The sequence below is a fragment of the Chiloscyllium punctatum genome, chromosome 35 (assembly GCF_047496795.1).
Source record: "Chiloscyllium punctatum isolate Juve2018m chromosome 35, sChiPun1.3, whole genome shotgun sequence".
NCBI classification, from domain to species: Eukaryota; Metazoa; Chordata; class Chondrichthyes; order Orectolobiformes; family Hemiscylliidae; genus Chiloscyllium; species Chiloscyllium punctatum.
This window is the reverse complement of record NC_092773.1, coordinates 11,932,535-11,958,235: the sequence shown is the minus strand read 5'-3', so window position 1 is coordinate 11,958,235 and position 25,701 is coordinate 11,932,535. Positions and strand designations below refer to the sequence as shown.

The window sequence follows — 25,701 nt, the reverse complement described above, 5'->3', positions numbered from 1 at the left end:
AAGGTCTTGATCACTCCAAAGCATTAAAACTTGCGTCCAGCTTTCATCAATCATACCAAAGTCAGGCATTCATCAGACTTTTCTCCGATCGCCTCAAATATTGTTGCCCAGTTCCTATGATTCACAGTTTTCCCAGTCATACTTATTTTGGTAATTGTAGAAGTTTCTGATTACTTCTCTGGTGGAGGCAAACTTTTCTCAGTGACAACAATTCACCTCTGATCGTGCTCAGGGTGTATGATTTCCCAAAAAGAAATAATAATTATAGTAAGAAATGAAAATTAATTGCCAACTCAGAAATACGCTCCAAACCGCAGACTTCCCATGAACAAATGCCATGAGAGATCAGTTAGCTGCAGAAATTAATTAATTATGTATGACAACTCCAAAGGTGAAATTTACAATGTAATCGCAGAGTTGCTCCAGACAGAACAGAAATCCAGGGCCATATTGTCAAGACCAATGATCAGAACCCTGAAGCATTGTAGACAATTTCAACCCTCGATTCTAAAATGTATGCAATTCTAAGAGGATTGTTACAGGGCAATAACTGCATGTGTAAAAAAAACTGTGTGGGATCAATGGGTCTTAACAGCTAAAGGTTTGAAATCGACAAAAATAGACCAGTCTGTGATTACTTCTGTTTACAGAAATGAAGGCTGATGCTCCCCTGCTCAAAAGCCAGCTACACCTGACAGTGAGGTCTTAAGCTGCAAACGCATTTTGTTTTTCACTTGGAAAAATACACAAATATAGGCAGTTTCAGCTGTACTGGAGTAGACTAGTGGAACTTGAAGCTCTTGTGTGTACCAGCCTGGGTTTGTGCATCAGTGTGCTGTGACAGTCATAGCTGTGGAACTATCCTCCACTTACCCCCCGTGTTGCAGCTAAAATCTTCTAACTCAGCACTGCTAACCACTTTCAAAGGAAACAGTACACCGAAGGACTCACTCTCATGTTGAATGCTGGATATGTAAACCTAACGGCAAAACTAAGGAACACAAAACTGACTGTTCATCTTCCAATATCAACACAATGAATAAGCTCCACTGCAATGGCTGCAACATTCAAATATCCACTTTTCACGCACAAATCAGAGACTGATCCATCAATCTATTTCTTTGATTTTTTAAACTTTTATCTTTTTGTATGTGTGTTGTTTTACGAATTCTTTTTGTGTTTCAAAATTAATAAACTTGTTAACTCCTTGTTTGGGGCAGCACGGTGGCTCAGTGGTTCACACTGCTGCCTCACAGCACCAGAGGCCCGGGTTCGATTCCAGCCTTGGCCGACTGTCTTGTGTGGAGTTTGCACATTGTTTCTGTGTCTGCATGAGTTTCTTCCAGGTCCTCTGGTTTCTTGCCAGAATCCAAAGATGTGCAGGTTAGTGGATTTGGCCATCGAAATTGTCCGTAGTGTTCAGGGATGTGTAGGCTAGAAGCTTGAGTCAATGGTAAGTGTTGAGTAATAGGGGAATGGGTCTGGGTCGGATACTCTTGGGAGGGTTGGTGTGGACTTGCTGGACCGAAGGGCCTGTTTCCACATTGTAGGGGTTCTACGATTCAAGTCCGATTAAATTGGCTCCTTTTCATCATGAGTCCATGTGGTCTGGGGGAACTGTGCGCACATCAAAAGAATCCTTTCTGAATTAACATTGTTGCGATCAACCAAGGGGATGTGTGAATAAAGCAGGGGAGCCAGTTCATCCCTCCTCACCTGGGACATCAATAATTTGGAGTATCCCAGCCAGAACCGTTCCAAATTAGGACACCTTGCTCAGGGCCTGGGAGTGATGATAGTGATCAATTTCAAAAGCCATAATGGCACTAAAATTCAAACTGTTGAAATAGCACAGTGATAGCGAGAGTATGAAGTGACAATGAATTCTGCACTGTGGAAGAGCTCTGGCTCTGTCAGACAATAATGAGGCATGGCATCCTTCACATTTCCCATCTCTCATGCACACATACAAAGGGCTAATATGCCTGCTAATGACCAAGAAAGTTTGTCTGTTCAGCCATCAGAATTTCTTCTCGGTTTATCCACCAGAATTATTAAGCTGCGACATTCATCGAATCCCAGCGCAGAGCATTAGTCTAAATGAAGAGCCTGGGCAATGTCTGGGATTGCTCTTCTTGCAATTCACACCAGCAGCAACTGATAAGTATCAGACATGTGATTGAACAGAAAGTGTACAACTGTCTGGGCTTCCCAAGGGAGCCTGCAACTGGGGAAGGTTTATTAAATGAAAGCACGATCAATGTAATTGCAATGATTAACAGCTGCAATTAACAAGCAAACACCCCAGCTTCATCACAGTTTATTTGTTTGCGGGCCATGGCTGTAAAAAGGTGATTATACAGGTATAATGCTCAAGAAACGAAGGATTTAATTAGCCATCTCGGAGTGATTTACAAAAGGACGATTTGCTTTAGTTTACTGCATTCTTACAAGATTTAATACAAGGTCCACACTGCATGGTTTGGCAAGGCGAAAGAGTAATTTTCTCTCTGATTCAGATGAAAGAAGCAATTCTGTAAATTTGATCAGATTGTGGGGGGTGATGGTTTGTAATCTGTTGTTAATACTTTGCAGTTTTAATTCTGATTAGAGTTACATGTGAAAAATAAAACCAAGAACTAGGGATCCTGGAAATCTGAAACAAACACAGAAATTGCTCGAGAAACTCAGCAGGTCTGGCAGCAGCGAAGGGGAGAAAGCAGAGTTAGTTTTTCGGGTGCGGAGACATCTTTTCGGAAGAGATTTCTGAAATTTCTGAGTTTCTCCAGCAATTTCGGCCATTGTTTGAGAGTTAAATAGGTTTTTGGTTGTGGTTTTCTGAAGATGGCTGGCTTCAAGGGTCAGAAAAACTCCTTTCTCATGTTATGTTTGAACAGATTTGCAAGAAACATGTGACTAGCAAGTCATCTGACGAGCTAATTCCTGAACTTTTTATGACCTACAGAAGGATAGATAGCTAGGGACCTTGACAGATTGAGTTTAGAAAATCCTGACCAACAGAAGGTTAGTTTAGTTTTTAGCAGCTTCCTCAACAACAGAAACGGAGAGTCGTCCTACCCAGTTTTAGCAGCCCAAGTAAATAGGGCTGGGAAAAACCCAGAGCATTCAATGGAGGAAGTATCAGTTAAGTTTGCCTGTTTGCACATCTTGAGGAGAAACAGAGGATTTATTGTTTTACTTTTTTCTGTGTTTTTAATTGTGGACTGAAATAAGAAAAGAACTGTTTTGAAAATCAAGGGTGGCTGTATGTTTTAAAAGCAATTAAACTGACACTGACTGTAAACGAAAACAGGAATTGCAGGAGAAAACTTTGCAGGTTTGGCAGCATCTGTGGAGAGAAAGCAGAGCCAAAATTTCCAGTCCAGTGACCCTGCTTCAGGACTCTCACTGGACTCTAAAGCATTAACTCTGCTTTCTCTCCACAGAAGCTACCAGACCTGTTGAGTTTCTCAAGCAACTTCTGCTTTTGTTTCAGCTATCTAGTGTTTGTAGCGCTTTCCATTATTCATTGGAAGGACTGCTGACATAGCTGCAGGTTCCAGTTGAAGTGTCATTTGCAGATGCATTTGAACCAAAGGGCTGGAGAGAGAACCACCTTTTGTTGGCAACAGTGGCTGATCGATCTGTGGACCAATGACCAATTATCGATGAAAAAGGCCTTCTGCCTGTCAACAACTCTGTGATTAGTTCTCAGGCAGTTGGAGGAATTGGGCTATGAATAGGTTGGGAGAAGCAAAACACAAGCTCATTTTTTTTTTCACTGCGTGGACTTGCAAGGTCCAAGCGGGACATTAATTTCTGAAACCAGACGTTAACACATCCGTTTGCCAATTTGCATGCGTGGAACTTTGGAGGAACCTCAGAGCAGCTGCATGGCCAATTTTCACCAACTCAGGAGCTCTTTCTGTTCTTTGCAGCAAACTTGAAGCGTGCATTAAATCTAAACACAACTTGTTTCCTCCAGCAGATGCTGCATGCCGTGACTTTTATTGGAACAGTCGGAAGCACTTTTTTTGTTTGTGTGAACCCTGTGCCTCCAGCAAACTAGTGAGAGCCTCTGAAGAGGCAAGACTGAGGAGCAGGTGCTTTGACCAACCCCAACCTCGAAAGGAAGAATCAGCTCAGTAACCCTGTGAACAGGAACCACTGAGCTGTCTTCCCAGTCTTACCCTCTGCATTTTGAATGCGTGTGTGTAAGGGGCAGCTTATAAGAGCATTTCAGATTGTACTGGTCGAGCTATATGCCGACAGTTCATAGTTGTGTTTCCCTTAAACTTACTTGAAAAAATAATAATTCTGTTAACAACAGAACCCTGGGTCATGCTTTCAAGCTGGGTTGAAACGAGGGGTGAATTCAGAAAATTGTTAAAATCCTTCACTTTGAATAGTGGATATCCGAGAGATATGTGCTAGTTTATTGGACAGAAAGCTGCCAAAAGGAAACATTTGTGACATTGTTACTTCAAAACAACTTTTAAAGTAAACACCAAACTGATGCTTCACTGAGGTTGAGCATCTATGAGGGATATTGCTGTTAATTAGACCTTTCAGAACTGTCTTACAACTGTTCTTCTTTTGTGCAAGTGACTTCAGCGACCTTCTGTTAAAAGTGTATTGACAGTCAGTGATCGATCACCATGGTAACCATAACACAATCTTAAAGTGATGGTCTTGCAAGATTTCAGTCAGATTTTGACTCATCTAGTTTTCCTATCATCCTCTGGGAATATCAGCTCTCTTTTTGTCCTTCCGAAGGTTTACCATAGATGGGTTTAGCATTTCATATGATAATAGCACCCTCCTGGACTAAAGTCTCAACAAGACAATCCAACTGAAGCATTTGAGTAAAATGTGAACTTCCAACTTCTCGTCTGAAAGGAGGAGTGTTGTTGACTAATGCAAGTGACACAAGATTATTTCAAAACCTTGTGATGCTGTAATATGCTACACGACATGAATCAGCTGTTGCTCAGTGGGAGTGCTGTCACCTCTAAATCCCATGGGGTGAGGGCTGAAGTCACACTCCTGAGACTTGATCAACCATCCAGGCTGGCATACACACACACACAAAATGCTAAAGTATCAGGCACGGCTCCTTTCCTTTCTCAAACTTTCAAACTAAAAGACCTCTTTGGAATCTGAGGCAGACAAAACAAAAATGCTACTTACAATACAAGCTGAGTCCTGACGAATGTTTATTGACTCAACTAGGATCACTCACAAATTATATGGTCATTGTTTCCCTGCTGCTTGTGGGATCTTGTTCACATTCTGGTTGCCAACTTTCCTACATTCTAAGAGCAGCTACATTTCAAAAGTACTTCGGTGACTGTCAACCATTGTTGGATATTGGGAAGTCAAAATGGCACTAAGGTGTCCATAAATCCAAGTAGTTCTTTTCTCAATTCATGGTCCTTCTATTTTATAATTAGTATGATTGGCAGCGACTCATTCTTCAGAAAATTTAATTAACTTGAGGTAGTGCTGTTGCCTCTCGGAGGCAAAAATAGAGGTCAGTCTTGTCAACTTCTCTGCACAAGACAGAATCAAAAAGTGTGGTGCTGGAAAAGCACAGCAGGTCAGGCAGCATCCAAGGATCAGGAGAATCGATGTTTCAGGCATGAGCCATTGATCAAAGAGACCTTGGAGTGAAGGTTCATAGCTCCTTGAAAGTGGAGTTGCAGGTAGATAGGATAGTGAAGAATGCATTTGGTATGCTTTCCTTTATTGGTCAGAGTATTGAGTACAGGAGTTGGGAGGTCATGTTGCGGCTGTACAGGACATTGATTAGGTCATTTTTGGAATATTGCGTGCAATTCTGGTCTCCTTCCTATCGGAAAGATGTTGTGAAACTTGAAGGGGTTCAGAAAAGATTTACAAGGATGTTGCCAGGTTTGGAGGATTTGAGCTATAGGGAGAGGCTGAATAGGCTGGGGCTGTTTTCTCTGGAGCATTGGAGGCTGAGGGGTGACCTTATAGAGGTTTACAAAATGATGAGGGGCATGGATAGGATAAATAGACAAAGTCTTTTCCTTGGGGTCGGGGAGTCCAGAACAATTACAATATTTAAGAGGTATTTGGATGGGTATATGAGTAGGAAGGGTTTGGAGGGATATGGTCCGGGTGCTGGCAGCTGGGACTAGATTGGGTTGGGATATCTGGTTGGCATGGATAGGTTGGACCGAAGGGTCTGTTTCTATTCTGTGCATGTCTATGACTCTATGAATGTGAAAGCTGTGCCTGCATCGACCATTTCCTCTGGCAGTTCATTCCACATACAAACCACCCTCTGTGTGAAAAGATTGGTCCTCAGGTCCTTTTTAAACCTTTCTCCTCTCACCTTAAAAATATGACATCAAGTTTTGAACTCCTCCACCCTTGAGAAAAAGACCTTTGCTAATTGCCTCATCAATGTTTCTCATGAGTTCATAAACCAATATAAGGTCAGTCCCTAAACATCCTTTACTCCAGGAAATGAAGTCTGAGCTGATCCAGCCTATCCTTATAATTCAAACTTTCTAGCCCTGGTAACATCAGCATTCATCTTCTCTGCACCGTCTCCAATTTAATAATGTCTTCCTCATAACAGGGCAATCAGAACTGTACACAGTACTCCGGAAGTAGTCTCATCAACGTCCTGTACAACCGCAACATGACGTCCCAAATCCCAGACACGAGGGTCAGGCAGATACTCATCCCTGAAGGACATGAGGAAATCACATTAATTTTCACAATTGGTTGCCATTAGGTTCCATTTATAGACCATTTTCTACTGAATTTAAGTTCAGCCAGCTGCCATGGTGGGATTCAAGCACAGGCCATTAGCTTGAGCTCTGGTTCAGTTGTCAATTGATATGCCCATTACTCCACTGCCTTGTCCTGAGTGCACAATGTTCGAATCCTCTCTGTTGAATTTTAGCCTATACTTGAAACCATAAGTAACGTGAAAAGATGGCTTCTTTCAATTCATTTCATTCAATTCAAAGTCATAATTATTGGGCACAATCTGAAATGGATTAGAGGCATGACTTGTTTTGAATAAACAGAAAATATTGGAGAAATTAAACAGGTGTGGCACCATCTATGGAGAAAGAGACCAAGTTAATGTTTCAAATTTTCAGAAAACCATCTTACTTTCATCTTGTTTCTGTCTTGAGTGCTCTGGCTATAATGTTGCAAACCCATTCCCTTCCTTTCAGGCATCAATTTACATCCATTTTACAATTTTTTCATTATCCACCTTTAATAACAGCTTTCAGGCTTTTGTTTTGAGCCTCTGCCTCTGTCAAAAATTTAAGAAAAAATGATATTTCCAATACCTTTGAGTTCTTGAAGAACAGCCGTACCAGACTTCAAATATTAACTCTGTTTTTCTCTCTCCACAGATGGTGCCAGACTTGCTGTATTTCTCCACCATTCTCTGTGTTTGTTTAAGATTCCCAGCATGCACAGATCTTGGCCACTCTTCGGGTTGAACTTTGGCCCCCTGTCTAATGAAAGATTTCCTGGCATTGGAGGCAGTCCAAAGAAGTTTCACTTGGTTGATGGCAAATATGGAGGGATTTTCTTATGAGGAGAGACTTGGTAGGTTGAGCTAGTTGGAGTTTAAAAATGAGATGAGACCTTATTGAAACGTTTAGGATTCTTGGGGGGCATGAAAGAGTTGATGTGGAGAAGTTGGTCCCTTTAATCCCACAGTAAGGAGTTGCACGACAGGGATGAGGAAACACTTCATTTCTCATGGGGAATGATCAACGTGTGAAATTCTTCAGGTCATAGGGCTGCCGAAGCAGCATTGTTTTGTATATTCAAGGCTGAGATAGACAGATTGCTAATCATTAAAAGAGACAAACGTTATGGACATAAGACAGAAATGTGAAGGATGATCAGATCAGCCATGACCTCATTGTATGGATGAACAAACTCAGCAGGCTGAATGGCTGATTTCTGCTCCCACATCATATGGCCTTAAGAACTGCACTTTGAAATATGTTGCATAGATTCATTGGGTCAAAAGGCATCCTTTCCCCAAAAGAGTTCTGCAACTGGTAAATCGGTGTGATTTCTTCATCTGACAACAAGTAATGTTGCTCCTGTTTGTCCTTTACCTCTTCGTCCCTTAGTTGTTTGCTTGTTGACAAGTTGTCTTTTTCTCTATCACTTGTGTGATGATGCTGTCACTTTAAAAAGGTTATTTTGTCCTTGAGTTTTTTTTTAAGTGAGGTCGTAAAAGCAGAGGTGCTGAAATGTCTACTTTAACAACTGGCCAGTTCTCCCAGTTCAGGATTTTTCCAGTTTCTTTTAGTTGTAACAGTGAGAAACTGCGGCTGACCAGAAAAAGATTCCAGCAGCAGTTGAGTCTTGACTGTTTTTTCTGTGTGAAATCTCTCCTGTTTGTAAGAACCTGTTACCAAGGGGTGTCTTTATGGGATGTTACGCAACTTGGAACAGCTCCTTAGCTAAATTGCTAGATAGAGTCGAATGGATTTTCAAATAGTTAAGTTGTTCTAAATTCTGTTTTCTTTAGTTTGTGTTTCAATTGTAGTGTTTAAATAAATTCTGTTTTGCTTAAAGCTGATTGATTTGACCAGGTGCATCAAACATGGAATATCCACTTCATATCTGCATTTTAAATAAGAAAGCATTAGGATCTCGGCTACCTTCTTGACATATTTTGAGGGGGTCTGGCCTGGTCCATAACTCTCAGGTTCAAGGACTGTCAAAATTGCTAATTGTGAGCCAAGACATGATTGTGGTTGCAGCCTGGGGCTGGAAGACACAACTTTGAACGAACCAGAGGGAAGACCAGAATGCTTCAGCAGTAGATGGGAAACTAAGTTCAAGCACAATGGAAGGATTGAAAAAAAGACAATGACAAATATGTTTTGTTCTTGAACATGCTCTGCATTTTATGAAGAAAAGTCTCTCTTCCATTATATTTGATATTTTTGTCGTAGCTGACCATGGTTGTAGCAAGTGTGGATTCCCCAGTCATCTCTTTGTCACTCTTTTTTGCAGTGCAGTGATATTGTCAACGGATTGAATCCGCCCAGTGTATAATCCAGAGAGTTTGTACATTCAACAGCTGTGCTGCAACTTTAAACCAGCACAGATGATGATTTGGTGCCAGTGAACACAGGAAGTCGATGTTGCCATCTGGAAAACCTGCATCTCAGGCAATGAAACCAATTCTCAGACTCCCACAGCTCCAGATAGAGCTATCCAACTCTGGCAGGTTTAAAATTTCATTATGTGTGTTTTTTGTAGAAAGAATAAAAGAATATGGAGTGCTGCAAAGGCCAGGCAAAATCTACTATTTGTCTTCAGCTGCGGCTCAGCTGGTAACACTTGAGTCTCTGAAGGTCGTGGGCTTAAAGACAGGATTTGTGCATGAAATATCTGTGCTTACACTCCAATGCTGTATGAGGGATGTTGTATTTCAGATGTGACTTCAACTGACGCCCCATCTGTCTTCTGGGGTGAATACAAAAGATCCTATCACATTATTTTGAAAAAGACCTGAGAAACCAATCCTGGCCAAGACTTAGCTCTCAACGAGCCGCTAAAACAAATTACCTGCTCATCACTTCATGAGGTTTCTGCCAACCTATATTATAACACCGGGTAGTGTTCCATGCTCTCCCTCCATGCCAAGTGTGGAGATGGAGAGGGCATCTAGTCAGGTGCATTGTGATGGATCAAGATCCCAACACCTTCCCTCCTCCACTCCCGAGTCTGTTGTGAGAAGGCCTGTTCCTAGCCTTCCTACTTTTGTGGGCATCAAAGGGGGCTGAAAGCCCCCTCCCTCCACTTGCTGCTAAGCTACATCACCCTATTGTTCTGCTTCTATTAAACCCTTTCCACCAACACTCGTCCAAGTCCAGGTATCCAAAAAGGATCTGGGCTGTGTGTGGGTGTGTTTCCTTCAGCAGCCACAGACTCGGCGTTACCACTAATCATGATCTTGGCCAAGACTGGCTGGTGATGTTTCAGTTGCCTGCATGGCATATTCAGTAATACCACTGTGACTTCTCAGGAGACAATAACACATGATGGAAGTTTATAAAATCACAAGAGGCATAGATAAGGTTAATAGCAAAGGTATTTTACCCTAAGGTGGGGGAGTTCAAAACCAGGGGCCATATTTTTAAGGTGAGAGGAGAAAGATTTAAAAATAACATGAGAGGCAACTTTCTTACACAAAGAGTGATTAGTATGTGTAATGAGCTGCCAGAGGAAGTGGTGGATGCAGATACACTTAAAACATTTAAAACATATTTGGATAAGCACATGAAACAGTCAAGTTTTGGAGGAACATGGACCAAACACAGGCAGGTGGGGCTATTTTAGTTTGGGAACATAGTTGGTGTGCACAAGTTGGACCAAAGGATCTGTTTCCATGTTGTTTGTGCAAATGACTCTATAATTTAAATTTCTTCCCTTTGGATAAAAAGTGTCATTCACAGTTTCAATGACAACCTGACTGCCACAATTGCATACCCTTGTAGTCTATGCTTTTCTGAAAATAAGTTTGGCAGGTTCAAGAGCAACTGATGGGGCACGCTTACATTCCAAACTGACTGCTCATTTCGAGCTTGCCATTTGAGTTAATCTCTTCTGGAAATGAAGACCATGATCATATTAGTGCCAAATCATAAGAATCTCAGATGTTCAGTATTTCACAACTGAAATTTCAAGGTCTTAGACAGAGTGCAAAGATGACTTGCCAGAATGTTACCAGGGATATGCATCTTCAGTTTTGATAAGAGACTGGAGAAGCTGCAGTCGCTCTCCTTGGAGCAGAGAAGGTTAATGGTGCATTTGAAAGAGGTGTTCATAATCATGAATAATTTTGATGAAGCAAATAAGTAGAGACTGCTCTCATTGGCAAGAGCACGCACACATCAGATAATACACGAAAGAAACCCAAGTGACATGAGGATATAAATTTAATTTTATGCAATGAGGTTTTACACCCTGGAGTGTTCTCCAAAGCAAACTGAATAATTTTAAAAAGAACATTGGAGAAATTGTTTGAGGGTAAGAATTTGAAGGGTTGTGGAAGGCCACACCGTGAATTGCTCTTTCAAAGAGTGACCATGGGCTCAATGGGCCAAACTGCCTCCTTTATACTGTATCATCATGTGAATCACGTTGGATCCACTAAAATTCTAAGTCAAAATGCAGTTTTCCATTATTTACAATGAACCTGAGAAATTCCACATGCCTATACATCAAGAGATGCAACCACCTTGGAATATTGTTCATTTTTGCCATGATATATTGGAGTCAAGAGAATGCAAAACTGGTGTCATAACACCAGTGAAGGTTTGTCCTGAAAAAACGAGTGCAGTCTCCAGCAGGAACGGAATGGCAGCTCGATAATAGGATTTTTTTTGCAGCCTCACTGATATGAATTCCAAAAACCCTTCAGTAGCACACAGAGATGATTTATCAGAAGACAGCCTACAACAGGTTCTTGCAGCAATATGGTTATAAATATTGTCATTTGCTGCCCCTTCTCTGCATTTATTGATCGGAGGAGAACAACACTAAGGCAACCAAGTTTCAAATTTCCCACAACTTGATCTCCAGTCGGATAAGACCTGGCCACAAGACCACTTTCCAGAACTGGTCCTTATTCCTCTCCGGACAGCAACTTGAAAGATTTGTGGAAATGTAAACTTGACAGTTGCCCAAGCCTCACTTCCCAAAGTGAATTGAGGCAGCTGACTTGTCTGGAAGCATTCTTCTGAGGTGTGCATCCAGCATTGTGTGGCACAAATTTACGGTTCGCTAAAACTCTCTTTCCACTGCAGTTACCTTCATGTCAGTGGGAAACTGAAGCAAGGTTATAAGGTTACGTTCTCAGCTCCTGTGATAGCATTGTTCGTTTAACAACTGAATTCACTGAGTCCAATCAATGATGATGTGAAAAAGAAACATGCCAGGTTTTTAAAAGACATTGTTTGTATACTGTGTATTTTGTTGATATTTTTGACCCAGAAAAGCCACAATGATTGAAATTCAGACTGCCAAGAGGAAAGCTTTCACCTTCAGTGCATTGTAATCTAAATTTGAGAATGCCAGTGTGTGCTTCAGGAGAAAGAAGCAAGCTTAAAAAACAAAGTTAGCATGTCGGAAAACACTCGGTGTAATGCAAGGTAATATACACACTACCAGCTTTTTAACTGATTCATTAATTGTTCAGATTGTAGTACTCCAGTTTGTTATTTGAGAACTGTTATAAAACAAAGCAGGGAGACTTCAAACGGCACTTCTACTCACTGACTGATAATACTGATACATTAGAAGTTAATTGTGTGAGAGCAGTCTGGAAATTGATGAAGTAACCATTTCTATTAATAATAATGAATGAATTATTAAACAAACTTGTTAACTGTTCCACAGTTGGACACAGGATGGAGTCAGGCAGAATGACAACCCTGTTAATTGTCAGAGCACCTAAACTTAATTAACTGCACAACTTATCAATTTTCCTTGAGGGGGCCCTCTTGTGGTGCAGTGGGAATGTCTCTATCTCTGCGCCAGGAGGCCTGTGTTTAAGTCCCACCTGCTCCAAAGGTGCGTAATAACACTCTGAACAGGTTTATTAGAAAATATCAACTTTTCCAGAAGCTCTGTGGCACAGTGGTAGTGGCCCTACCCTAGACAAGGTGGCCTGGATTCAAATCCTACCTGCACCAGAGCAATAACATCTCTGAATAGGTTGATTAGAAAATTTGGTTGAATTTAAAAAAAACTTTTTCGCACAGATTCAGGGAAAGTGTCTCATCTTTCACCTGGATACATCACAACCTAACGGGCTCAACACTGAATTGAACAGTGTTAGATTACACATCCATCCAATTTCAGTTTGTGTTCCTTTGCAAGTATGGCTCCTTCTCCCCTTGCAATTCCCTCCTTATTTCCTTCACTTTTCAGTCAGACAGCAGCTAGCCCATCATTTGCATTTCCTCTAGCCTCATCTTTGCTTGTCCTGTTATATTCCATTTGGTCACGTAGCATGAAAAGCATTTCATTACTGAATCTCTCTTGCCCTTGACCCTTGAAGAGAACTTGCCTCCTTTAGTTGTTCTTCACAAATCTCTTCCCTTTCACCTGTACATTTCCAACTTTTCCCCATTATGTTGAAAGGATAGGCCACAGGCATAAATGTTCACTGTTGTGTCTCTCTGCACAGATGCTTGCACACTTGCTGAATATTTCCACAATTTTCTGTTTGTATTATCAACTGTATGCTTTTGACAATTAATGCGTAGAAGTCACACCTGATTCCAAGCAAACAAATAAATTACATTGACCGGTTGAAGGTAGACAGAGTGCCGCTGCTCACAGTTCGGTGTCACAAAGGTGAACATGGGCCTAAACAGCCTGGAGGGGTTCTGAACTAAACAGGAGCCAGGAAAAAAACATCGCAGATCTCAAAGAGACCTACCTGCTGTTGTCTCAAGGCTCAAAACTGGTCAGATGGACTTTGTTGTTTTGCCTTTTTTGCCAATCAACTTGTTCAGAGATGTAATTACACATCTCTGGAAGAGGTGGGTCTTGAACTGGATCTCTCCGTCCAGGGGGAGGGACACTACCACTGCGCCGCAAGACAGGCCCTTAATATTGTTGCTTTGATACTTTGTACTTGATTGTTTTCACTAATGTTCCAATAAAGCCTTGCTATGATTGATTGGCATTGACAAAATAACACGATTGACAAAGTAACAATGGGATGAATACCCATCATTAGGAAACCCTGTTGTGATATCACCTGTAATCTGATTCTGTGAATCATTCTCCTTACATGTCTTGTAGCAGCCTAATTTTCGTCAACTTCAACTTAAAGCAGAAGATTTGTGGAAGAAACTGAACACTCGTGGTAGCACTCTTGTTTAAATAAAAAATGGCCCATGCGAATCCTTGGTACAAGGTGAGGCTTCAGTTACAAAGGCTTCATTTTAAGATGACCTTAAGAAAGATGATTGGCTATATTTATTCCTGCTGACTTGTGAACCTAGTTCACTTCATTTTACGATCTTATAATTGCAGGTTCGTCGCCAACAGTCTTGTCAGTCACTGAGTGAATGTAATCAATGTATGGATTATGAAAGGACATTATCCTTTCCACTGATGTTTATTCTGATCATGGATATTCATGCAATTGAGCTGACTCGACCTAGTTGTCACTTCAGACCTAAATTCCCTGCTGCCTTGAGCAAAGTTCTTAAACTGGAATGTCCAGAAACGCATAATAAAATGCCTGTGCTCTTTTCCCATCGACTCGAGCTGATACATGAGGATGAGGAACTTCAAGGATTACAATGAACAGCATGACTGAGGGTCTAACAGTAAGTACCCTTTCTGAAGAGACAGGAACAACTAGTTAAATGGCCTCCTGTACTTCATGTTTCAATGGCTCTGCACCAGCAACTTGCACTTATTATAGATTGTGTTTCAAAGCAAGGCAGAATAAAAGTGAAAGGAAAAAAAAACACAAAAACAACAGGCAATGACTACAAATATGTCAAGAGGGGTAAGGGCTCTTCACAATGGAGAAAGAATCAATGTTTCTGAACACAGATGAAAATAAAAGTTGCAAGTATAAATCTCAGATGGACTAGCCACACATTATCGCATCACTACTTTGAGGTAATTGGGCCTCAGGGTCACTCTGAATTTTTCTTACTCAAGGGCAAGAAAATCAAATATGTGCCTCAGAACCTCCACCTAGCTATACATTGGTTGGGATCTAGCGAATGGAGCAAGAACAAGCTCAATTGTCGCACATCGCTGGTAAAAGTCATGTTCGGGTCACTGAAGTGGGAAGGCTCCCAATTGCAGAAAACATGTGATCTATGTTACACTCGAGGTGACAGAAAGATTATCAAAAACTTTCTCTGGTGAAGCAGACATCAATAAAGCAGGTCTCTTGTGCTATGTTCTCGTGGCATTCCATAAGACCATAAGACCATAAGACATAGGAGTGGAAGTAAGGCCATTCAGCCCATCGGCCCATTCAAAGATCTTTAGTTCGCCTTTTGGTCTAACTAATGCTATTTGAAAACTGCATTGCTGTATGCAGCTCATGCACCTCTATATTGATTATAATCTTTCTGTTAATCATTAGTATTTTTGTGTTTTGTGTTTAGACATATGCTGAGATAGTTTGGGATTGGATCATTTTTATGTGGTTCAAAGCTTCAGTAAAACTGCTTTGATTAAAGACTTACCTTGACAGGAAAAAGCTGCCTAAGGCCTGGAAGTTGTGCTTTGATATTATTGTATAAAGTCTACTGGAGCCTGAGTTTAAATTAATGTAATTGAATAAGTTTAAGCAAGTTAAAATTTAGGATAATCTGATCAAATCGCTCAGGATTTAATAATGCATTAACCAATACAGACTACTGATGCATTTGTTAAAATAACAGAAAAGAAGTGATGAGCTTTATGACTATATTACAGAGTTTTGAATATTTACACTGATCAGTTAACTCAGGAACTGTGGGAAGGGAAGGGACTCATTTGAGCACAATCTTGACATGTTTCAGATGACTGGAGAATGTGGCATAAACATCTTTGATGTGGTTTTTATAAGTGGGAAGTGATGGAACAAGTTGGGGAGAATTAGACTGGGCAATCCAGTTGGTGACCTGTGTGGCAATGACCATGCGTGGAAGCGTTAGGGAGTTGGGGGAGTTCATCACAAGAGTACCTGTTACTATGGAAAGGGACACAGTGAGTAGGTTAGAGAACTAAAACAGAGAAAGATCAACACAGAATTTGGATCTCAGAACACAATGTGCTGAAGAAAAATCGTGGAAAAGAACAAGGATAGGCACGGATGTATCTTTCAAATTGCAATAATCGATCAAGAAGAATGAGATGCTTGGCAGGGCAGTATTTGTTCACACAAGAGGATTATAATAAATTCCACTGAACACAATCCATAAAATAAAAATCCAATACTTTTCTACCAATTATAATGATTTGATACAAGCAATTTCCTTTTCGGATTGAAGTTACTTAGTAAATACAAAATTAGTTGAAAAATGCTTTTCTGTACTCAGGCTCTTTCTGAAAATATGAAACTTCCCACTAAAATACCATACAATATGTTAATAACTATTTCTGTTGGTAGGATACATTATATCTGGGAGTTAATGGTAACAAGCTGTTATAAACTCGTTAGTTAATTGTATTAAATGCATACTAAAAAGTTATCCAGTTGGCTTGTTGGTTGAAATGCAAATTAAACTAGAAAGTGTCTGCCTCGGCTTCATTGAAAAGCATTTAACTTCTAGTATTCAACAACTGAACACAAAGCAAAATGTCATTTGAGGGACAACTCTTGACGGACACTGTGGCAGCAGAGGGGCTCAATTGTTAGCACTGCTGCCTCACAGTGCCAGGGACCCAGGTTTGATTCCAGCCTTTGGTGATTGTGTAGAGTTTGCACATTCTCCCCATCTGGATGGGATTCCTCTGGGTGGTCTGGTTTCATCCCCATAGTCCAAAACTGTGCAGGTTAGGTGCAGTGGCCATGCTAAATTGCCCTAGTCGTGTTCAGGGAATTGTAGGGTAGGTGGATTAGCCATGGTAAATGCAGGATTATAGGGAGACAGTTTGTGTTTGGGAGGAGGGGGTTATTGATGGCTGGAGCTGGGTGGCATGCTGTTTGAAGTGTCGGTGCAGACTCGATAGGCCTCATTCCACACTATAGGGATGGCACAGTGGCTCAGTGGTTAGCACTGTGGCCTCAAAGTGCCAGGGACCCAAGTTTGATTCTAGCCTTGGGCAATTGTCTGTGTGGAGTTTGCACATTCTCTCCATATCTGCATGGGTTTCCTCTGGGTGCTCTGGTTTCCTCCCACAATCCAAAGATGTGCAGATTAGGTGAATTGGCCACTCTAAATTCCCCATAGTGTTAGGTGCTTTAGTCAGGGGTAAATGTTGGGGAATGGGTCTGGGTGGGTTACTCTTCGGAGGGTCGGTGTGGACATGTTGGGCCGAAGGGCCCATTTCCGCACTGTAGGGAATCTCATCGAAGGAGGTACTATTACAGTTTTGACACCTACATCCCCTAAACCGTACATCACCTCTACTTAGAGAGAAATGAGTTACATGTTCTGTAAACACCACCAAGAACTTAAACCTTGTGTTTTTATTAGATTTGTCAGGGAGAAAGAAAAGCTGATAATGAGAACCGTAAATAGGTGAAAATGGGTTGGTTGTGCTGAAGGTTGCCCTTGTCACGAGAGAGTCTGTGGTGTAGGGGTGGGTAAAGGACATAGTAGGTGTACAGATTCTAATAGTGTTGAACTCAATAATGAATCCTGAAGGCGGCAGGGTCCCCATGCAGAGAATAAGATGCTGTTCTTCCAGTTTGCAGTGCAGCACTGCACCAAGCCCAAGATATAAACGTTGGTCAGAGAACACAGTGGTGCGTTTAAGTGGGAGCTGAGGTTCATTTTTATGAACAGAAGGTAAATGTTTCGAAAAACCATTATCCAGTCTTCGTTTTGTCTTCCCTCACGTGGAGGAGACCAGATTATAAGCAGTGAGCGCAGTAGAATAGATTGAGTCAAGTGCAAGTGAATTGCTGCTTCACTTGGAAGGTCTGTCTAGGGCCTTGGATAGTGAGGAGGGAGGAAGTAAACGGGCAGCTGTTGCGCCTTCTCCGGTTGCATGGGAAGGTGCCCTGGGAGTGTGGGGAAGTTTTGCAAGTGAAGCAGGAAAGGACCAGGCTGTCCCAGAGGGTACCTGTAAAAGATTGACAAGGGATGGAAGGAGTAGATGTGTTTTGTCATGCCATCCTGCTGGAGGTGATGGGAATGATGGCTTACAGTCCACCGGATGTGGGGATGCTGGTGAGATTGGAAGTGAGGACTGGGGTACCCGATCGATGTTGGGGGAGAGAAAACAGGAAGAGTGAGTAAAGTGTGGAAATTCAATCAGTCACCCTTTCAATAAAGGTGATGGAGAATCTTCGTTTGAGGAAAAAAGTGGACAGTTCCGAGGCATCAGCGCAGAAGATGGCATCGTCGGTACAAGTGTCACTGAGATGCAACTACAGTTCTTTGTTTTATTGTAATGTAAGACAGAAGCAGATCAACAATGGGTCCGGAGTTTTCAAGCCTGCCAAGAACACAAAACTTTTGACAATGAAGCACATCCACAGCCTGTTAAGTGAGACAAAATCAAATACTGGAGTATGCCTTCAACTCAAAGTTTAATGGCATGAAAAGCAGAAGTATTGCCAGCAGAGCCAAAGGAAGCACAGAACATGATCCCTACTGGGACATGGCTGATTCACTGAATTGTCAAATATCGTCGGCTATTGTTTTTTGCTAAGAGGGTCCAGAGAGAATTTATACTCATGCTTTGTTTTCTTTTTCACTTGCGAATTTCAGAGAGAGAAGAGAATGACTGATGTGACAATTAAGAGTAACCTTCCCCCTCAGTCACTGGAATGACTAATTGAAAGAGACAACACTAAATGGGTCAAACTCTCTTTCCCCTTTACAGCCAATGATTTCAGCTGACTTCTTTAGTAGTACTCACAATAACTCAACACTCCTTTACCTTGTCTGCACTTGCATAATTACAGTTTACATTGAGGATGCAATCAAGAAATTAGGCTTAAATTGTCAAAAATTGGAAACCAACTTTCCATTATAAACATAAACATAAAATCACAATAAAATCATTGGTATGTTTAAGACTGGTGACATGATGCACAGTTTTCTGTACAATGTAAAAATGAACTAATCATAAATACTGTAAATATCTTATTTAAATAACCAGTGCAGTGTCCTGCATTTGATTTTAAAATAATCAAAAATGACAATTTAAAAGTTATATTGATTTACCCACCTTCATGGATATGAGTCAGGTTAATCGTAAATTAATTAATTTTTAATGTGCCTAATTTATTCTATGCATTCAAGAAAATTGAACCTAACTGAGTTGACAAATATGCAAACTGCATTTTTATGCTAAGGCGACAGTGACATTTGAGACCAGTCTATATCCTCTCGTCAGCGATAAAATCCTGTCCCACTCCCCAACCTCTTATCACTGTTTCCCATCCACAAGATCAGGGACAATGTAATCAGCTGAATCTGCAGCTATTTTATTTATTCCAGCTCACAGTCACCTCTGAATCAAACCGCTGTCAAAGAATTTAAGATTTACGTTAAAATGAGAAGCTAGCAAAGCTGGAATCTAACTGGGAAAGGACAGGATTTTTCACATGATCTGTGTCAATCAATGACTAAAGGGTATGACAGAGATGCCCTAGAGAGTTCTTCACAGATCAGCTCTTGACTATCAGGGAATTAAACAGAGGACATTGTACAAATTTCCAAATTAGTCAAGTGGGAACAATGTGGATGTGAATGGTCCCTGTAGAAGGAACTATTTTAAGAATAGAGAGGTGGGGCAGAAAACAGAAGACAAGAATGGGTTGATTATTGTACATCAACTAATGTAGCTACTTAATCACTTTATACAATATTAAACACTTCATAGGTAGAAGACAAATAATGCTCTCCTGAGAAGCCAACCACTTGATTCGGGATAGACTGATACCCAACAGGTATTCCCAATGGCAGTCACAACTCTTTATCAACAGCATAGTGAGTTTGACTAAACTGACTGCAACTGTGCTCTGGAGATGTATAACTTAACACTATTTCCCAGAAGAAAAAAGAATGCCCACAAAGTAAAGGTTACGGAATAAAACAGTGTGCAGTTTAGAAGATTATGGAATACAAAAGAGAAAATGTTGGAACTGCTCAGCAGAACATTTGTTGAGAGCAAACAAGCGACCCTTTGTTTTCAGTCAATGATCTTAAATGAGAATGATCATTCAACCGAAACATGAACTTTATTTACCTATCCACAGAGTTCTGTAGCAATGGAGAAATAAGAAAGGAGCAAAGTGATGATCCTCATCTTTGTTTTCAATCAGGAAGAATACTCACAAATTCAGAAGGTTTTATGTAGAAATTGTGAAGGCTCACATTAAGGCTATAGATTTCTATACAACTGCTTCACCTGGTTCCTCATCAATAGGAACACACCTTGAGTTGAAATATCATCACTCTCAATTCTACCAATTTTGTAGGATGTCTTCTCGTGGTCCTTGCCCAGGGTGGGGTGCAGGGCCTGTCAACTGGTAATGATGAGTTGTGACGACAATGAAGTAAATAGAATGACAAAATGAGCCAGTCAGAAGAATGAAAGACCCCTTACATGCACACATTAAAATGTGATACACACTGCACAAAGCTTTTATTACTTATGACAAATAGCATCCCCCAAAGGAGGTTGCAGTTCAGTAATGGATTATAAGGCTGGTAAACAACAACTCGATCTCAAGAGCCAAATTCACACTTGATCTTATAACGACTGTGCCAGACATCCCACTTTCATAGGATAACGGGAAATACATTTTACATGAAGTACTGGATGATAAACCTCTGAAGCTTAACTCCTCCGCTATTCTGCCCCTGGTTCCCAAAATCATAATGAATGATTCAATCAACATCAAATGACAATTGGATTCACAATAACTGGAGGAACAGCAGGATCCTTGAAGAAAAAGACTTTCTCCTCAGTTTAAAAATTTTGTTGTACCTTTACAGTAGTTTAGGGCTGGGGAGTATATTAGCAGCTCATATATCTAACTATAATTGCAATATTGTAATTATAAAGTCATTGAAGCAGCATAGCATTGTGGAACCAATTAAATTTGCATTAAATCTAAATTATCTCTTTCATGTCTCTGCTTTCTTTGAGATGAAAAAGACAAGTCTTTTCCGGTACATTTGTTTAACAAAGAGGAAAGGAGAAAGACATGGAAGACAAGAAGTATATGGATGTGAGTGAGGATATTCCGGCACATTGTTCGAGGTATGAATTATGCCAATTTCACATCAGTCTGATAAATTCTGTGTATCTGCATTCTCTCACATCATCCATGTAAAGATGGTGGTGCACAATGCTGCCAACAATTTGTTTTCACTTAACAGTTATCCAATTCTGGCAAAAAGCTCAATTGCAGCTGCACTATGCACACAAATATCAATTCAGATGTTTTCAGGCTCTTTCTTCAAAACCAAAACCAACAAGTTGGGGAAAGTAAAAATGCTTTTTCAACATTTCATTCCAGCTAATCAAGTTCCCGCACCTAAAAAAAAATCGAAGTCGGGAGCAAATGATAGTCAAACATTCAGCCATGCGAATGCTGCTCCCTGGGGTGATCTCTAAAGGTACATGCTTTAAATTTTCATTGAAACCGAAATTCTTCAATTTGTTTTCTTCTCTCCCTCCCAAAGAATATTCACTTTCACAACATGATGAACTATTGGGGTTTTTCAAAGATAATCAGTCCTAAGTCTTCACCTGGTGTACACACTGAGGTATTACTGGAGGGAAAAGAACTTGTGGTTAAACCTGCAGTGAATATGATAGGCACTTGTCACTCAATAGTAACCAACCTCTGCTTCTTTTGTACAGATCAGCAACTCTGAATTGAAACAATTGGAAAGGCTGGAAAGAGGGTTTAATGAACGTGAAATTTGCCTTGCTCTTTGACTGTAATACAACTGAAATGATTTTTTGCATCAGGAGATTGGTCTGAAAAGAATACAATTTATTCCATTAACGTTCAGATTAACAGAACTGAGATTGTTGATGGAACATTTGACTCTTCTGAAAAAGACATCCAACTGTCCTTGAGAAGGTCAGACTGCATCCCTTGTCTTGAGGGCTTCCCAGACAGATGCAGTGGCTGGGACTTCCAGAAGGAGGCACACTTGTACAGGTTGGAAACTATCAATCAAGCAGAGTGGCATAATGACTTCAATTTGGTACAAATTTAAAATAAAAACTTCGACGCACATAGAATGTATCACACGCATAACACAAACTTACTTTCTACAGAGATGCCAAAATAATTCAGAGGACTGCTCCTGTGTGTCAATAAACTCCCCCATCCCAGACTTCCTTGTTTGCTGCAGATTTCAAGCTTCGTTTCTAAGCAAAAATGCATTTGAGCACCTGTCCCTACGGCAGGCTCGTTAAATTTACAGCATTTTACTGCCACTGTTCTAATGCAGTAAGTTTTTCTCCAACCTGATCTATGACCAGCCAACAGACCCTGACCTACCATAACTCAAACACATTGGCAATATTTATATGGTTTCTAAATGGAAGACTGCAGGCCCCATTGCACATATGAGGAAAAAATGAATTTCCGTTCAAAAAATATTTAAGCCCAAGTTTTGAACGAAACAAGTTCAATTCTAGCATTTTTCCTCGTACTCAGAAAAGTGCAGAGTTTGTACACGTGTGCAATTGAGTCCACCCAACTAATCTGCAGAGGAGTTTTTGTTTTATATCGGTGCATCTGCCGAGACATGCCAGGCAGCCCATGCACAGAATTAGCTCTCCAAGGTCCTGCCGTATACATACAGGACGTGGAAAATTGCAGTTTAACAGCTCAAATTCTCCCTCCGAAACTTACTGGACAAACAGTTCTAAGACAGTTGGTTAAAAGCCTGCTTCAGACATAAACTTCGAAATACAGAAAAAGCGTACGGTATTTTGTTGTTTTGCATGATTGCCCGGCGTTTGGGTGATTACAGCGAGCTGGATCCAAAATATCTCAACAAACTAAACGGGGGAAAAGAAACCTCTCGGAAGTCTCCCCGCTCCCCACCCCCAACAACGTTTGCTCATCATTAGTTCGGAACGATTTCAGCTTGTCGTTTGTTACATTTTAGAAGTATCAAATTGTTGTACTGCAGTCTCCCGGTGGAGGACAACTTTGAAGTCCAGGAGTATTTTACATGATGGGGTTGGGGGGGGGGGGGGGTGGGGGATGGAGGGACGAGTGGTGGTGGTGGGGAGGTAGTTGTTGAACCGCTGGCAACTTGAGAGGGACACCCGCCGAGTCTCTCTCCGGGACTGTTGCTCGCAAACAGAAGCGAGAACACGGGAAGATGGTGAGAGGACAGATCCTCTCGGTCATTCCGATAGTGTAATTGAGAAATCGATGCAGTGTCCTGCAGTCAGTGAGATACCGGGGGGAAAAATTGACGCTCTGTTCACCTTTCCACGGTTTACAGCCTCAACGTGCAATTCATTTTCCAGAAGGCACTTTCAGCCTGACAGATGGAATTTGAAACGGTTGCCTTGGCCATCATACATTCTCTCCTCAAATCAAACCACCTCCTATTCAATTATGCCCGGAGTTTGACCATTTCACGCATAGTGGTCCGAGCACGGTTTTAACAACCCTGCCCAAGTGGCAGGTTCAGACTGCCACGCTTTGCTCTCGACTTGAACTTAACTGGCTGTCACTCTCTTTGAAAGGGACACAGGTCCCAGCAGCGCCCCTTCACATCTCATTTCTTTCACCGAGCGGCTGCAATACAAAGATGGGCAATGACAACGTCCAGCACTTTATTCCCTCCACGCCTTACCCCCCTCCCCCCAACCCCCTTACCCTTTTCCCCTCCACCTGCGGCGAGGAGAGCCCAAGGAAGCAGCCAGCAACATCCCAGTAGCAGTTTCTTCATGGTCCCTTGACTGGGCGGGAGGGATCCTGGATGCGCGCAAACCTCCTCAAGCCCTGCGACTTCTTTAACTCTAACGACGGCGGGTCATCTCGAGGCGGGAGAGTCGGACGGCGGTCGAGCGGCTGATCCTTTCACTTTAAACCAAACTCCGGCTCTGCGATGAGGGTCCCTGTTTAGTGTGTGTGTGTATGTTGCAACCTGCTGCGCTCAGGCGGACCTGATTGAGCGCGGGCGCTTTGATTGACAGTCGGGCTCCTCCAATCGGCACCGTGCCGCAGGTCTCCGCGTTCCAAAGATGGAATGTTACTGACAACAGGCGGCCAATGGGAGGGCGCGGGGCCAGCGCGTGCTCCCCTTTCCCCGCCTGGGCTGAGACGCGTGTCGTTCTGCAGCACAAGCGGGGTCTGCGGCTGGAGGGGAAAAAAATGCTGCTTGAGACCTCTTCTTCTCCGGCACACGCATACATACACGTCCACTCGGAGAGGGACAGGGCTGACCAAGATTCAGCCTCCCCCTCCACTCCGACCCCGGTCGCAAGCAAAGCGGACCTTATGCCAACCACGGGCAGAGGCGAAACGCTCTTCTCTTCTCTCCCCTCCCTCCTCGCTGGCCTCTGCTGCTATCAGACGGCCAAGTGAACCGGCGCGTTTGCCTGTCCTCTGCAACGCTTTGCTCCCGGTGTGCAGGCACCGTGCGAATTCGAGGTAATATGTTGATCCAGGGACCTCAGAGCATTGCACCTGGACTGCCGCAAAAAAACATGTATCCACGTTAACCCTTGGAGCTCAAGCGCCAGAGATTTATCAAAGTTTGTTCTCCGTGATTTATGCTTGCTCCTGAAAAACCTGTTGCATAACCCCCAGCATCGAGAATTGATCCTCTCTTTTTCCAGACCTCGCAGGATGTCAGATGAAACAAAGTGACATTGTCGCTCATGACAAGCGGAAATCGGTAATTATTTTAAAAATGCATATTGCTGACAGAATTTACATGAGGTTGACAGATGTGCAAGTGTCAGATTTTAAACTCCACAGTGTGACATAAACCAGATCCAGATGAAATTATAACACTAATTTGAAATAAGACACCGATGATAGTAAGTGCTGCATTGCTTGAAGTGCCATTTAATATTGACGAATCCCCAAATTAAACAGACATAATTAGATTATTGCATCGGCTTGATCACAAGGCAGATTATGTCACCATCATGGTACAAACAGTTAGTTTATAATTAACATGATGTACTGCATGAGTTAAGTCCAACTCACATCGCAGTCTTAAATTGATAATTAATGTTAGACAGTGTGTATTACATAGTGACAGTTTGTCTCAGTTGGTAGCACTCTCACCTCTGAGTCAGGAGGTAGGAGGATCAATCATATAACTCAAGCTGCTTTGCTGCAAGTGCTGTCTCTTTGACGAACAAATGAGGTATTAAACTGAGCCCTTCAGATAGATGTTGTGGCATGTGCTACAGGAAAATGCTCCAAGTTAACTAACCAACACACCTTCTTCAATCAACACTGAGAAGGAAGTGCTTGCATTTCTAAACTGCCTTTCATGATCACAAGCCACCACAAATACTTAACAGGATGTGAGCGTTACTGGCTGTGCCAACATTTATCCTACAGGGTAGTTGAGGATCAACCACATTGCTGTGGGTGTGGAGTCACATGCAGATCTGATCAGGCAAGGATGGCTATTTCCACCCCAAAAAGGCATACTATCCTCATTACTCGTCAGTCCTATTTTTGGTGACCAGGAAAGAGCTGGGCATGATTCATACAGGTGGAGAACCCAAATTCAGCAGGAACAGTTGGGGTCCAAATAAAGGCCTTAACCTGTGTTGTGGGATACACAAAACCTGGGGGACGATACAAATCCCTTGAAGGGCATACAATATTTATTTAAGTGTCACGGCCTCAAGTTCCTTCAATCTCCATCCCTTCAAAAACTGAGAAAACAGGCTGCAAGAGGCAAAGAGAACTGAACCATGACACTTGACAAGAATTGGCATTAATGTAATTGACCCCCCTCCCCACCCTGCATCTCACCATTCCCCCCAAATATCTCCTATAAC

The 25,701-nt window shown here is 41.8% G+C and overlaps 1 protein-coding gene across 2 annotated transcripts in view; it reads right to left on the bottom strand.

Annotated features, from left to right (window-relative positions):
• The window catches only part of LOC140459648 (netrin receptor UNC5D-like), a 453,166-nt gene extending 429,120 nt beyond the window's left edge, over window positions 1–24,046 (bottom strand). For both annotated transcript variants that reach the window (XM_072553978.1, XM_072553979.1), the window contains exon 1: window positions 23,549–24,046. In XM_072553978.1, coding sequence (XP_072410079.1) covers window positions 23,549–23,621 — 73 coding nt within the window. In that variant the 5' untranslated portion in view covers window positions 23,622–24,046. The remainder of the gene's footprint in view (window positions 1–23,548) is intronic.
• Window positions 24,047–25,701: the final 1,655 nt, after the last annotated feature.